This window comes from Elephantulus edwardii, unplaced genomic scaffold, assembly GCF_000299155.1.
Source record: "Elephantulus edwardii isolate Elephantulus edwardi_28Jun2011 unplaced genomic scaffold, EleEdw1.0 scaffold00120, whole genome shotgun sequence".
NCBI classification, from domain to species: Eukaryota; Metazoa; Chordata; class Mammalia; order Macroscelidea; family Macroscelididae; genus Elephantulus; species Elephantulus edwardii.
This window is the reverse complement of record NW_006399870.1, coordinates 2,173,190-2,186,177: the sequence shown is the minus strand read 5'-3', so window position 1 is coordinate 2,186,177 and position 12,988 is coordinate 2,173,190. Positions and strand designations below refer to the sequence as shown.

At 42.0% G+C, this 12,988-nt stretch overlaps 1 protein-coding gene across 1 annotated transcript in view; it reads left to right on the top strand.

Annotated features, from left to right (window-relative positions):
- Positions 1-8,281: 8,281 nt before the first annotated feature.
- TMEM218 (transmembrane protein 218) overlaps positions 8,282-12,988 on the top strand; it is a 10,372-nt gene continuing 5,665 nt past the window's right edge. The window contains exon 1 of the mRNA XM_006892848.1: positions 8,282-8,391. Coding sequence (XP_006892910.1) covers positions 8,282-8,391 — 110 coding nt within the window. The remainder of the gene's footprint in view (positions 8,392-12,988) is intronic.

The window sequence follows — 12,988 nt, the reverse complement described above, 5'->3', positions numbered from 1 at the left end:
GAGAATCTCCACACTCTGTCGAGTCACCTTTTTTTGGAATAGGAATAAATATGGATCTCTTCCAGTCAGTTGGCCAGATAGTTGTCCTCCAGATTTCTTGGCATAACCTGGTGAGCACATCCAGGGCAGCATGAGTTTGAATTATTCTTGATAAAACAGTTTTGCATGTTCCCTTTTTCCTTCTGATAGAAAGAAAATGTGGTATCCTAGAATTGCTAGGTAATCTCTGGGAGCTCTGGGAGCCTAGTGGTAAGGAGCTGTGCTGCCATCCCAAAGACACACTGTTCAAATCTGCCAGCTGATTCACAGGAGAAAGATGAACAATCTCCTTCCGTGCCATTTACTGCTTCTGAAAACCTGCTGGAGGGTCAACTATGGGTATGGTCCAACTTGATAGTACAAAACAACTACCGCCCTTCAGAAAAGGCTTTATAAAGTGATTGTAGAAGTTCCAGGTTTTAGATTTTAAAAAACCCAACCAAACCAAACAAAAAACTCTGGTAAAATAAACTTGTTAGTGAAGCATAAAACACACATAGAAAAGTAGACAAACCATATGTGAACCCCTAAGTACAATTTAACAAAATTAACAAGACCATGAAATCAGTATCCAGATCAAGAAACAATTTTGTCAGAATCCCACTTCATGCCCCTCCAAGTCACTGTTTTCCACATAGGTAGTGAGCTTGCCCAGGGTTCTTTCACGCAAGGAAAATATCATCAGAATGCATAAATAAAGTGTGGTGTTGTACATAAAGCCAGGAGAACAAGCTCACTACTACCACACCCAAAAATGTAGCTACATTTTACAAATACTGAAAACACAGACAAGAGTTCATACCATATGGCTCCATTTGAATAGTATTTAAAAACAAGTCAAACTAAACTTTGCAGTTTGAAATTAGGGTTACAGCTTTGGGTGGTTATCTTTTAGTCAGTTTTGACTCAAGAAACCCCAAGTAGCAGTAGAACTGTCCTTCCGAGTTTCCTTGCTGTCCTTGTGAAAGGAGCAGATCGAAAGGCCTTTCTCCTTTGGAGCTGCTGGTGGGTTCAAATCGCCCCCCTTGATGTCAGCTTCCAGGTACCTACTATTGTGCTACCAGGGCTCCCGATACCAAGGGGTAGAAGAGTTGGGTCTGGTGCCTGTGTATATTCTGCCTCTGATGGTGCTGCTTGCTGGTCCCTATGCCATGGCAACCCTGCCCCTGAGGACCTGATCCCACTCCATGACCTAAGTATACCTGTGGGCTTCAGTCTCAGGATTTATTTTTCTGTTTGTAGTACTTAGGGATTTTCCTTTACTGTCACTGAGCATCACTGTGTGTTAAGAATGCTTTCTTGTCCAGCATTTCTACGTGATTTGTCATGAAAGTGGCATTTCAGCATTAGCTCCATCCACACAGTAGCAGAAATTAGAGTTTTCTCCCTGAAATTGGGTACAATTGATCCACTCCTCACTTGACTTTTGTGGTCTTCTTACCCCTTGTTTACTTTTATAGCAAATGATGTTTATTGAGGAACAGATTCTCAATGTGAATAGATTTTAGAAATGAAAAATTGCTTCTCCCCCAGACCACAAAACAGGGTACAACCTTACAGTGTTGGATCAGGAATTAAAAGTTACAAAATTAATAAATGACTGAAAGACCAGCAGGGGGCTATTGTTGTTGTTATTAGGTGTTGTCCAGTTGTAGATGACTCATAGTGACCCTATGAACACTTGTATAACTTTCATTGTTTCTCCAAATTCATAGAGTTTCCAGAGGCAAGCTGTTTTGGAAGTGGATGCCACTTTTGCTTCCAACCTTGTTTTAATCAGGGAGCTCCACCAAACACTGTCCATCATGGGTAATAATTATCACATTTGACACATCAATGTTGCAGTGTTTAGCATCACAGTAACCATGAGTTACCTATATACAGCAAATAGGCAGATCAGTACTACACCTACCACTTAGAATGTCTGACCAAAAACATTTAGAACCAGGCCTGAGTGCTGCAGATTAAAATCACCCACCTTTGGCTTGGTAGCATCACTTTCTACCCACTAGGCCAACAGACCTCTCTCGTTGTTGTTATTGTTGTTAAATCAGGGGGCTAGAGGCAGGATATCTAGAAGCAAGAAATTGGTAGTGCCAGGGCGATAGCACATGAGTGATTAATCAGAGGACATAACATTCCGTTTACTCCAAGATGGTCCCAGGCCAGCAAACTGATATAGATTTTCTTGTAACCTGCTCTTCCTCAGTTATGTCTGTTTCGTAAGTAAAGGTTTATCAAGAATACTATTTTAAGACACTATACGTATAAGATTTGGTTGTACAAACCATAACAAACTATGACTTACTTTGAGAATAATGGGAACTGAGAACACTTAGTTGTGCTCATGGGAAGCCTATACCTAGACCAAGGAGATGAAGTCTGAACAGAGCAAGGGAACATTACATGGTTTATATCAAGAAAGATGTACATCAATGAGGCATTCTTTCTCCATACTTATTTATTCCATATTCTGAGCAAGTCATTCGAGAAGCTGCACTATATGAAGAAGAATGTGGCATCTGGATTGGAGGAAAATTCATCAACCACCTACATTATGCAAACAACACAACCTTGCTTGTTGAAAGTGAAGAGGATTTGAAATACTTGCTTGTTGTTGTTGTTGTTGTTATGTGCCGTCGAGTCGTTTGCGACTCATAGCGACCCTATGTACAACAGCCCTAAATCCTGCTCTATCCTGTGCCAATCGCACTGCCTCTGACACACCCATCCCAATTACCTCAGTCACTGAATCAATCCATCTCATAGAGGGTCTTCCCCTCTTGCACCATCCCTCCACCCTCCCAAGCATGATGTCCCTCTCCAAGGACCTGTCCCTCCTTGCAGCATGCCCAAAGTATGTCAGATGAAGCCCCAGAATCCTTGCCTCCAAGGAGTAGCTTGGTTTAACCCTCTCCAGGTTGAATCTGTTTGTTTTCTTGGCAATCCATGGTACATTCAGTACTCTTCTCCAGCACCACAGCTCAAAGGCATCAATTCTCCTTCTATCCTCCCTAGTCATTGTCCAACTCTCTGATGCATAACAAGTGATTGCAAAGACCATGGCCTGTATCAGGCGCACCTTAGTCTCCAGAGAGACACTGTTGCTCTTGAGTACTTTAGAGAGGTCCCTAACAGCAGACTTTCCCATCGCAATATGTTTTTGATTTCCTGGCTGCTGGTGCCAAGAGTGTTGACCGTGGATCTGAGCAAACTGAAGCTGTGAACAATCTCAATATCTTCACCATCCTGATGCTACCAATTGGTCCAGTGGTGAGAATCTTTGTCTTCTTGACATTGAGCCTCAGTCCATACTGAAGGCTGCAGTCCTTGACCCTCTGCAGTAAGTGCATGAGGTCCTCCTCAGTTTCAGCATGCAGGATTGTATCATCTGCATTAACACAGATTATACTTGCTACAGAAGATAAAAGACCACAACCTTCAATGTGGATTATATTACAACATCAGGAAAACAGATTTCCTCACCACTGAACCATTAGGGCAACATCATGATAGATGGAGAAAAGATTGACATGGTCATAATTTCATCTTTCTTGGATTCACAATCAATACCTTTGGTCTCAGCAGTCAAGAAATCAAAAGAAGTCTTGTATTGGGAAAATCTGCTGTCAAAGGCCTCTCCAAAGAACAAAGATGTCAGTTTAAAGATTAAGGTGCACCTGATATAACCAATGATCTTTTCAATTACTTGCTATGCATCTGAAAGTTAGAAAAAAAAAATAAAATTAAGAGAAGAGTCTCTTCCTTTGAGTTATGATTTTGGAGAACAGTATTGACTAACCCATGAAATACCAAAAGGACAAAGTGGAGAAAGTGTGACCAGGGTGCAAGGATGATGAAACTTTGTCTAATATACTTTGGCCACATTGTTAGGAGGGGCCAATCCTTGGAAACTGACATCATGCTTGGAAAGGTATAGGGTCAGGGAAAGACAGGAGAATTGCCACAAGATAGATTAACACAGTGACTAAAACAATGGGCTGAAGTATATCAGAGATGATGAGGATGGTACAAGATAGAACAAGGTTGAGATCCTTTATTGATAGGGTTGATATGAATTATAGCCGACTCAAGAGCAGCAACAACAACATAGTCACAAGTTGTCTCATCCTGCATCTGTGTGTCTATACTGACAAAGATTCTTTGGGAATAGTTTAGATGTCCTACATAGGCCGGACCTCATAGCAAAGGAATGTTGTTGGATATGACCGAAGTCAGCAGCAAGATTAAAAGCATTGCCGTTTCGGAAGTCAACTTTTCAAAATCCATTGTAAATTACAGAATCATGTCAAGAGTTTACAATAGATTTAAGACTCCATTTTCTAATGGACTACCAAAAGAATAAACATCTATTTCTTGGAGAGGATGCAACCAGACTGCTCCTTAGAGGTGAAAGTGACAAAGTTTCTCCTTTCATACTTAGGGTATGTTGCTAGGAGAGCTTATTCTTTGGAGAGGGACATCATGCTTGGAAAGGTGGAAGGTCAGAGAAAGACAGGAGGAGCCTCAGTGAGATGAACTTCGGCAGTGGACTCAAATGTGTCAGGGATGGTGCAGGATAGGACAGCGTTCAGATCTGTTGTTCATAGGGTCACTATGAGTTGTGCACAACCCAGTAACATTTAAAATACAATTTACACACAAACCAAGTACCTCTGCTTTTAGACTTTCATCCATTCTCTCCTCTTAATCATAGACTTCCATTTTTAAATCCTTTGATCACACCTAAGTTGGAATGCTCTCTTCTGCACAGACTGGTCAGTTGTTAGATGTCACTGAATGGACTACAACTCACAGCAACACTGTGAACAACAGATCAGAACCTTGTCCTCTCCTGCTCCATCCTCACAATCTCCAGCATGCACCAGCCCATTGTAATAGTCATTGTGTTAGTCCATCTTTATAAGGTCTTCCTCTCTTTATCCTTCATTTTTCTCAGCGTGATTGATATCTTTTTCCAAGGACTAGACCCTGCTGACAAGAGGCCTAAAGTATGTAAGAGGCAGTGTCATCAATCTTGCCTCTGTGGAACACCCTCTTTTCACTTCTTCTAAGAAGAACCAGGTAGTGTCTGAGGCCTAAAAGCAGCCATTTAAAGGAGTTAGTGACAGAAGCAGTTTTTGAGAAGAATTTCACGGCCTTTCCAACTCTTCAATAAAGTGCTTTGGATATTATTTTTTTTAAAAAAGGAGTTAGTGACAATTTCATTTTACTTGGGTCCTCAGTCAACAGCCATGGGAACAAGAGTCAAGAAATCGAAAGATATGTTGCTCTGGGAAAATCTGCTATTAAGGACCTCTGCGAGCACTTAAGAGGAGTGGTGTCTGTGTGCAATTGAGGAAGAAAAGCTTGCTGGAAAAACTGATCCTTTTCTGTTCTGGGACCATCCTGGAGCACGCTGACTGGCATGCACTTGTGTATCTTTCATTATACAAAACATACCTCTGCTCTGACACATATGGGGTCACCATGAGTCAGAATCAGCCCCATAGCAGCTGACATGTTTGGGATGGAAGGGTAATTCCAAACAGTGCAAACAACAAAGAGAGGTGGGGAGAACTTGGCATGCTGGGGATGGAACCTGTGTGGGTCTAATGAGGGAGCAGATGCTCCCAGGGAGATGAGAGAGGTCCAGAGCCAGGCCTCCCATACTACACCTCGTCTCTTGTCACCCCTCCCCTTTCCACTGCTCCTTCCCCCCCAACGCTGTCTCCTGTGTCAAGCTTGTCTCTGAATCCTGTCTGTTACCATGGCACTTTGTTTTTACCCCTAATCAGAATATGGGGTGGATAACTGTTTATGCCAATGACCACAGGCCTCTGTCAGTTAGAAGGTGTGTCTCATTTATTGATCCCTTATTTTCAGCACAATGCTTTTACATGCTCACGACATTAGGTTTGGGTTGTTTGGTTTTAGTAGTAGTTTATGGTTTGGGTTGTTTGGTTTTAGTTGTAGTTTATGGTTAAGGCCTTTGCTCTACTACCTTCGTAACTGAAATCTTCCTAGGTAATAATTTTTATGGTATTTCAAACATTAAGATAAAGGAAACCCTCCCCCTCCCCAGGAGGATTTGGTGATTGGCATGGAAGGAGGGTGTGGCAGGCATAGGCCACTGGTAGTGGGTTCAGTGATGGCCCTCCAAAATTACCGGTACCCTGGAAACTCTCTTCATGCAGAACCTGTGACTGACCTTATTTTTTTTTAAGTGTTCATTAATCACTGAGTGAAATATCTCAGTCACAAAAGGACAAATACTGCATAGTGCCACTGTTGTAAAACAGGACTGATATTGTGGTTGGGGGAAGACCGAGCAGGATGGGATAAATAATGTATACTGCCTTGAAACAGATGAGGGAGAAAACTGTTAAAAGGGATATGTGATTAGGTATTATTGTCATGACAGGAGTCCAGAACGAAGGCTGCATAGTGGAGTGGACCTGGGGGGAGGGATTGTATAACAATGAAAGAATTTTTCTTTTACTTTCCAAAGAGAAGAGCGAATTGGAGGAAGAGAGGCGTGGGCAGGGAGAAAAGTGCAACAATGACTGAAAGGAAATCCTCAGTTTCTGTAAACTTTCATTAAAATTAATAATAATAAAAAAAATTTTAAAAAGTTCATTAATCAAATTTATTAATGTATTGTTTTATATTTTATACAATCACATTTTTGCATTGTAGTAATATACTATTTTTCTTTAGTCTGTAATCTATATAAATTAAAATTATTCATTAGCTTGGTATTAATATCACTTATAAAAGGCATAATGACATAAAACACTTATGTTAGAAACATAAAATAATAGTCTTTTTTTTTGCTCTCTGCCCACCCCCCAACCTTATTTTAAAATAAGGTTTTTATTAAGTAATTAAGGACCTTGAGATGAAATCGTCCTGCATTATCCAGATGGGCCTAAACTTCAGTGATTAGTGATCTTCTAAAAGATCTAAGCAGAGACAGACCCACAAAGGAGGTCATTTGAACACAGACGCACAGACGGGTGTTGCAGCCATAAGCCAAGGGCCACCTGGAGACCCCAGATGTCAGAAAAGGCAGAAAAGGGTTTTCACATAGAGATTTCTGGAGGTAGCCTGCTAATATTTTCACTTGAGTTTCTCATCTCCAGAACTGCGAGAGAATCAGTTCTGGTATTTTAACCCAGCAGTTTGTGGAATTTTGTTGGGAAGCCCTAAGCCCATTTCTGGTGAGTTTACTTCTGACTCAGTGGGGCCCCAGAGCTCCCAGATGCAGACTTTGGCAGCTTTCTCCTGTGGGGAAGCCGGTGGGTTGAACTGCCAACCTTTTGGTTAGTAGATAAGTGTTTTAACCACCCCACCACTAATGGTCCTTTACAGCAGCCCTTCTTGTTGTTACATGCCAGTGAGTTGAGTATGACTCATAGCAACCCCATGAACAGGAGATCTGAACCCCGTCCTGTCCTGTGCCATCCTCATCATCTCTGAGACACTTGAGCCCATTGCTGCAGCCACTGTATCAGTCCATGTGGTTGAGGGTCTTCCTCTTCTTCACTGACCTGCCACCTTTCCAAGCACGATGTTCCTTTCCAAGGAATAGCTTCTCCTAGCAACTAGGATACTAATATATATTCCTGCTTTTCTGTGAGGTAGATGTGTAATAAAACCCTGAGGTTATTGCCATGATTAAGTGAGGCATGTTTATGAAGTATTTAGTACATGTCCATAACAGTGATGACTGCCATGGTTGTTGTTCAAGGACGCTGAGTGGAGAGTGGCCGGAGAGTTGGACATTTCCACCTTGTGATGCCTCGTGACTTTGCATAACCGGAGAGCTTCAGCTTCCACCTCGGCACGTGAGTTCCCTCGTGCTGATCCACAGTCTAGTTGGGGTTTTCCATCAAGGGAGAGGCCAGCTTAAAGACCTACAGCCTTGGAAAACCTATTCAGGGGGAGGCTTGTGTTATGTCCTATGAATTAAAACAACTTGATAGCATTGGTTCTGGGGTTCCAAGTTTGGTTTTGGGGGTTTGGGATATTAAGGGGCCTTGAGACTGACCATTAGTGACCTGTGTAGATTCTTAATCCCTCTAACACATTAATCATTGAAAACTTCCCCGTAATTAGTTTGAACATTGCGTGTTTGAGGAAGAACCAGGATGTGAGGAAGGCAGTCAGTATTGGGGGGGGGAGAGGTCACTGGTGCTTTCAGGTCCCGAGCGTGCTGACACGTCCTCTCTCCCACAGGATGGCTGGCACCGTGCTCGGAGTGGGCACGGGTGTGTTCCTCTTGGCCTTGCTCTGGGTGTTAGTGCTGCTGCTGTGCGTGCTGCTGTCCCGAGCCTCCGGTGTAGCTAGGTAAGCCTTCTTTCCAGCTGGGAGTCCTGGGTAAAAGCAATTAGAGGCAAATCGCTGACACTCATTAAGCATTCAGAATTCAGAAGATCATTTCTGTAATTACTGGCAGTTTGAATGAGTTGCATTTTAACCTCTTTTCATAAGCACTATGCTATTTATGCTTTGCAAAAAGAGGTGGAACGGGTAGGGAAGGAGGGATGTTCTAAGTTCTCATTGTAGAGAAGAGGTTGAAGAGATGACAAGATATCCTTTGCTGCAGATTGCATTTGTGTATGCACGTGTGGTTCTTAGTTGTTTAGCTTTATAACAGATGCTGGGTCCAAACCCTAAGACTTTAGACATAGACCCAGAAAAAGAAAAATTTAGCCTCGAACTGTTTCTCTTACATACACCAAACTATAGCATTTCAAGTTGAAACAGAGAATCACACAACTTGCTAAGGTATTCTGGTCTAAAAACAACGTGAAGTGGGGGCAAGAGAGAAACCGCTCTGGTTTTTCATGATTTTGGCTTTGTGTAAGAGGCAAATACAAAAGTGATAAATTCTCATTTATGTGTTATTGTTAGGTGCTGTTGAGCTGGTTATGACAAATAGCGACCCTGTGTGGGACAAAACAAAACATCACTTGGCCCCTCCCATCCTCACGATCCTGCTGTTTGAGCCCATGCCTGCAGTCATTGCGTCGGTCCATGTCTGTGAGGGTCTTCTCCATTTTCACCCACTCTCTACTTCACGAAGCATGATGTCCTTCTCCAGGGATGGACTGATAGCTCTTATTAATAGGTCCTAATAACATATCAGAGCAAGGAAACACTGCATGGTTCAAAATCAGGAAAGGAGTGCCCATACATTTTTAGTCTGTATGCAGAAGAGATCGTTTGGGAAGCAGGGCTTTATGAGGAGGAATGTGGCATCAAGATTGGAGGAAGACTCATCAACAACCTACAATATGCAGATGACACAGCCTTGCTTACTGAAACGTAAGATGACTAAAGTGCTTGCTGCAGAAGGTCAAGGATTGCAGTCTTCAATATGGATTGAGAAGACAAAGATTCTCGCCACTGGGCCAATTGGCAGCATGATGATAGATAGAGAAGAGATTGAGGTTATTAGCAATTACAGCTTGCTCAGCTCCATAATCTACACTCTTAACACCAACAGTCAGGAAATAAAAAGATGAATTGCATTGGGAAAATCTGCTGTCATAGACCTCTCCAGAGTGCTGAAAAGCAATAATGTAAGTCTAGAGACTGAGATGTGCCTAATCTTGGCCATGGTCTTCACAATTACTTGTTATGCTTTAGAGAGCTGGACAATGACTAAGGATCATAGTAGAAGATGCCTTTGAGTTATTGTGCTGGAGAAAAGTCTTGAACACACCATGGACTGCCAAGAAAACAGATAAAGGGTGAAACCAAGTCTATTCTTGGAGGCTAGGTGCTATCTTGCATACTTTGGGTACGTGGTCAGGAGAGACTGGTACTTGGAGAAGGATATCATGCTCAGAAGGGTAGAGAGGAAGACCCTGGATGAGATGGATTGATACAGTATCTGGGGCAATGGAGGTTAGTGTGTCAGAATTGGTGACACTAGCTCAGGACAGGAAAGGGTTCAGAGCTGCTGTACCTAGGGTACAGCATGATCACTATGGATCACAGGCAACTCAAAGGCACATAATAACAACAACAATAACATATCATGCATGTATTGAAGGCTGAGCATCCTCATTCTCAGAAGCATTCTGCCTGTTCTTCTGCTAAGACAAACATGTTTATTATTCTGGAAATCCACTGTACTCAGATATAGCTCAGAGATATTGCACGTCCTGTTTCAGACTGCTAAAATGAAGATAATATCCCAATGAAACAAATCACATACATTTTTGCTTTCTTATTGCATATTCCATGGTCTTCTCAGATGCTTGCTATACATCTGAAAATCAGACAATGAATAAAGATAACAGAAGAAGAATCAATGCTTTTGAGTTGTAGTGTTGGAGAAGAATATTGAACATCTCATGCACATCCAACAGAACAAACAGGTCTGTCTTGGAGAAAGTGAAACCAGAGTTCTCCTTGGAGACAGGGATAGTAAAACCACCTCACATAATTTGGGAATGTAGTTAGGAGGGTCTTTTCCTTGGAGAAGAACATCATGCTTGGAAAGGTAAAGAGAGGAGGACCTTCAACAAGATGAATTGATGCAGTAACTAACAGAAGGCTCAAGTGTGTTGGAGATGGTGAGAATAACACAGCCTAGGTCAGAGTTCAGATCTCCTGTTCACAGGGTTGCTATGAGTGATACTCAACTCAGGCATATAAGCAACAACATGAACATTATGTTTGCACTACATTGTAATCTGTGAAGGATGCACTGTTGTTGTTCTGTGCCATCGAGTCGCCTGTGACTCATAGTGACCCTTTGTACAACAGCCCTAAACCCTGCTCTATCCTGTGCCAACCTCACTGTCTCCAACACACTCATCCTGATTACCCCAGTCATTGAATCAATCCACCTCAATAAGGGTCATTTTCTCCTATGCTGTCCCTCCACCCTCCCTAACATGACATCCCTCTCCAAGAACTGGTCCTTCCTTGCAACATGTCCAAAGTATGTCATACGAAGCTTCAGAATCCTTGCCTCCCAGCAGCAGCATGGTTTAACTCTAGCAGTCCATGGTATATTCAATACTCTTCTCCAACACCACAGCTGAAAGGTATCAATTATTCTGTCCTCCCTAGTCATTGTCCAGCTCTCTGACGCATAGGGAGTGATTGCAAAGACCATGGCCTGTATCAGGCTCACCTTAGTCTCCAGAGTGACACCATTGCTCTTCAGTACATTGGAGAGGTCCCTAACAGCAGACTTTCCCATTGCAATGTGTCTTTTAATTTCCTGGCTGCTGGTGCCAAGAGTGTTGACTGTGGAGCCAAGCAAACTAAAACTGTTAACAATCTCAGTCTCTTCTCCATCCATCCTGATGCTGCCAGTTGGCCCAGTGGTGAGATTTTTGTTTTCTTGATTTTGAGCCTCAATCCATATTGAAGGCTGCAGTCCTTGACCCTCTGCAGTAAATACTTCAAGTCCTCCTCAGTTTCAGCAAGCAGGGTTGTCATCTGCATAACACAGAGTGTGGATGAATCTTCTCCAACCCAGATGCCACACTTCTCCTCATACAGCCCAGCCTCCCAGATAATCTGTTCTGCATATATGTTGAAAAGGTATGGATATAGAACACATCCATTACATCTATAGAAAGAACTGCTGGAGAAGCTCAATATCAACTGTGAAAACTAGGCCAGGTGCTGATTGTGGAACAGACCACTAGCTACTCATGTGCAAGTTCAAGGTGAAGCTAAGGAAAATTCAATCAAATCTATGGGAACCAAAATATGACTTTGAGTCTATCCCACCTGAATTTCAAAACCATCTCAGGAACAGGTTTGAGGCCTTGAATGCCATAAGTGAAGACCAGATGAGTTGTGGGAGGATATCAAGAGTATCATCCAGGAAGAGTGCAAAAGGTCATTACAAAGACAGAGGAGAAAGAAAAGACAAAATGAATGTCAGAAGTGACTCTGAATATTGCACTAGAATGCTGAGAAGCCAAAGCAGAGGGAAGAAATCAAGAAATTAAGGAGCTGAACAGAAAATTACAAAAGGCAGCGTGGGAAGACAAAGTAAAATATTACAATGAAATGTGCAAGGAGCTGGAGTCAGAAAATCAAAAGGGCTGAACTCGCTCAACCTTTCTTAAGCTTAAGGAACTGAAAAACAAATTCAAACCTTGAGATGCTACACTTAGGATGCTTAGGCAGAACATTAAATGATCCAGGAAGTATTAAAAGAAGATGGAAAGAGTATACAGAGTAATTGTACCGAAAGAAATTGACAGACACAAAAGAATTTCATGAAACAACATATGAGCAAGAGCCTAAAGTGATGAAAGAAGATGTTCAAACTGCTTTGAAGGAATTGGCAAAAAAATAAGGCCCCAGAAATTGATGGTATATCAATTGACGTATTTCAGCTAACAGATGCTGCCCTGGATGTGCTCACCAAGTTGTGTCAAGAAATCTGGAGGACAACCACTTGGCCAACTGACTGGAAGAGATTTATATTTGTTCCCATTCCAAAGAAAGGTGATCCCACAGAGTTGGAAATTATCGAACAATATCATTGATAGCACATACAAGCAATATTCTGCTGAAGATTATCTGGAAACAACTGGGAGGGTGCACTAGCATTATGAAAAGTTTTAAATATTGAGAGAATTACCAAAATGTGACACAAAGACAATGATGTGAACACCTTGGATACCTTCTGTTGAGCTTTCATGTCATAATTTCTTCTGTTTGCTTTAGCTACTCTCAACTCTACAGCTGTAAGTTTCAGAGTCTCTTCTGACATTCATTTGATGCTTTCTTTCCTGTCTTTTTAATGACTTTTTTTTTAATGTAGAAGGGGTCCTGGTACTAGGGATATTGTAGCTGATGTTAGAGGGATCTTGGCTGAAAACAGGGAATACCAGAGGAATGTCTATCTGTGTTTCATTGACTATGCAAAGGCATTTGACTGTGTAGATCATAACAAACT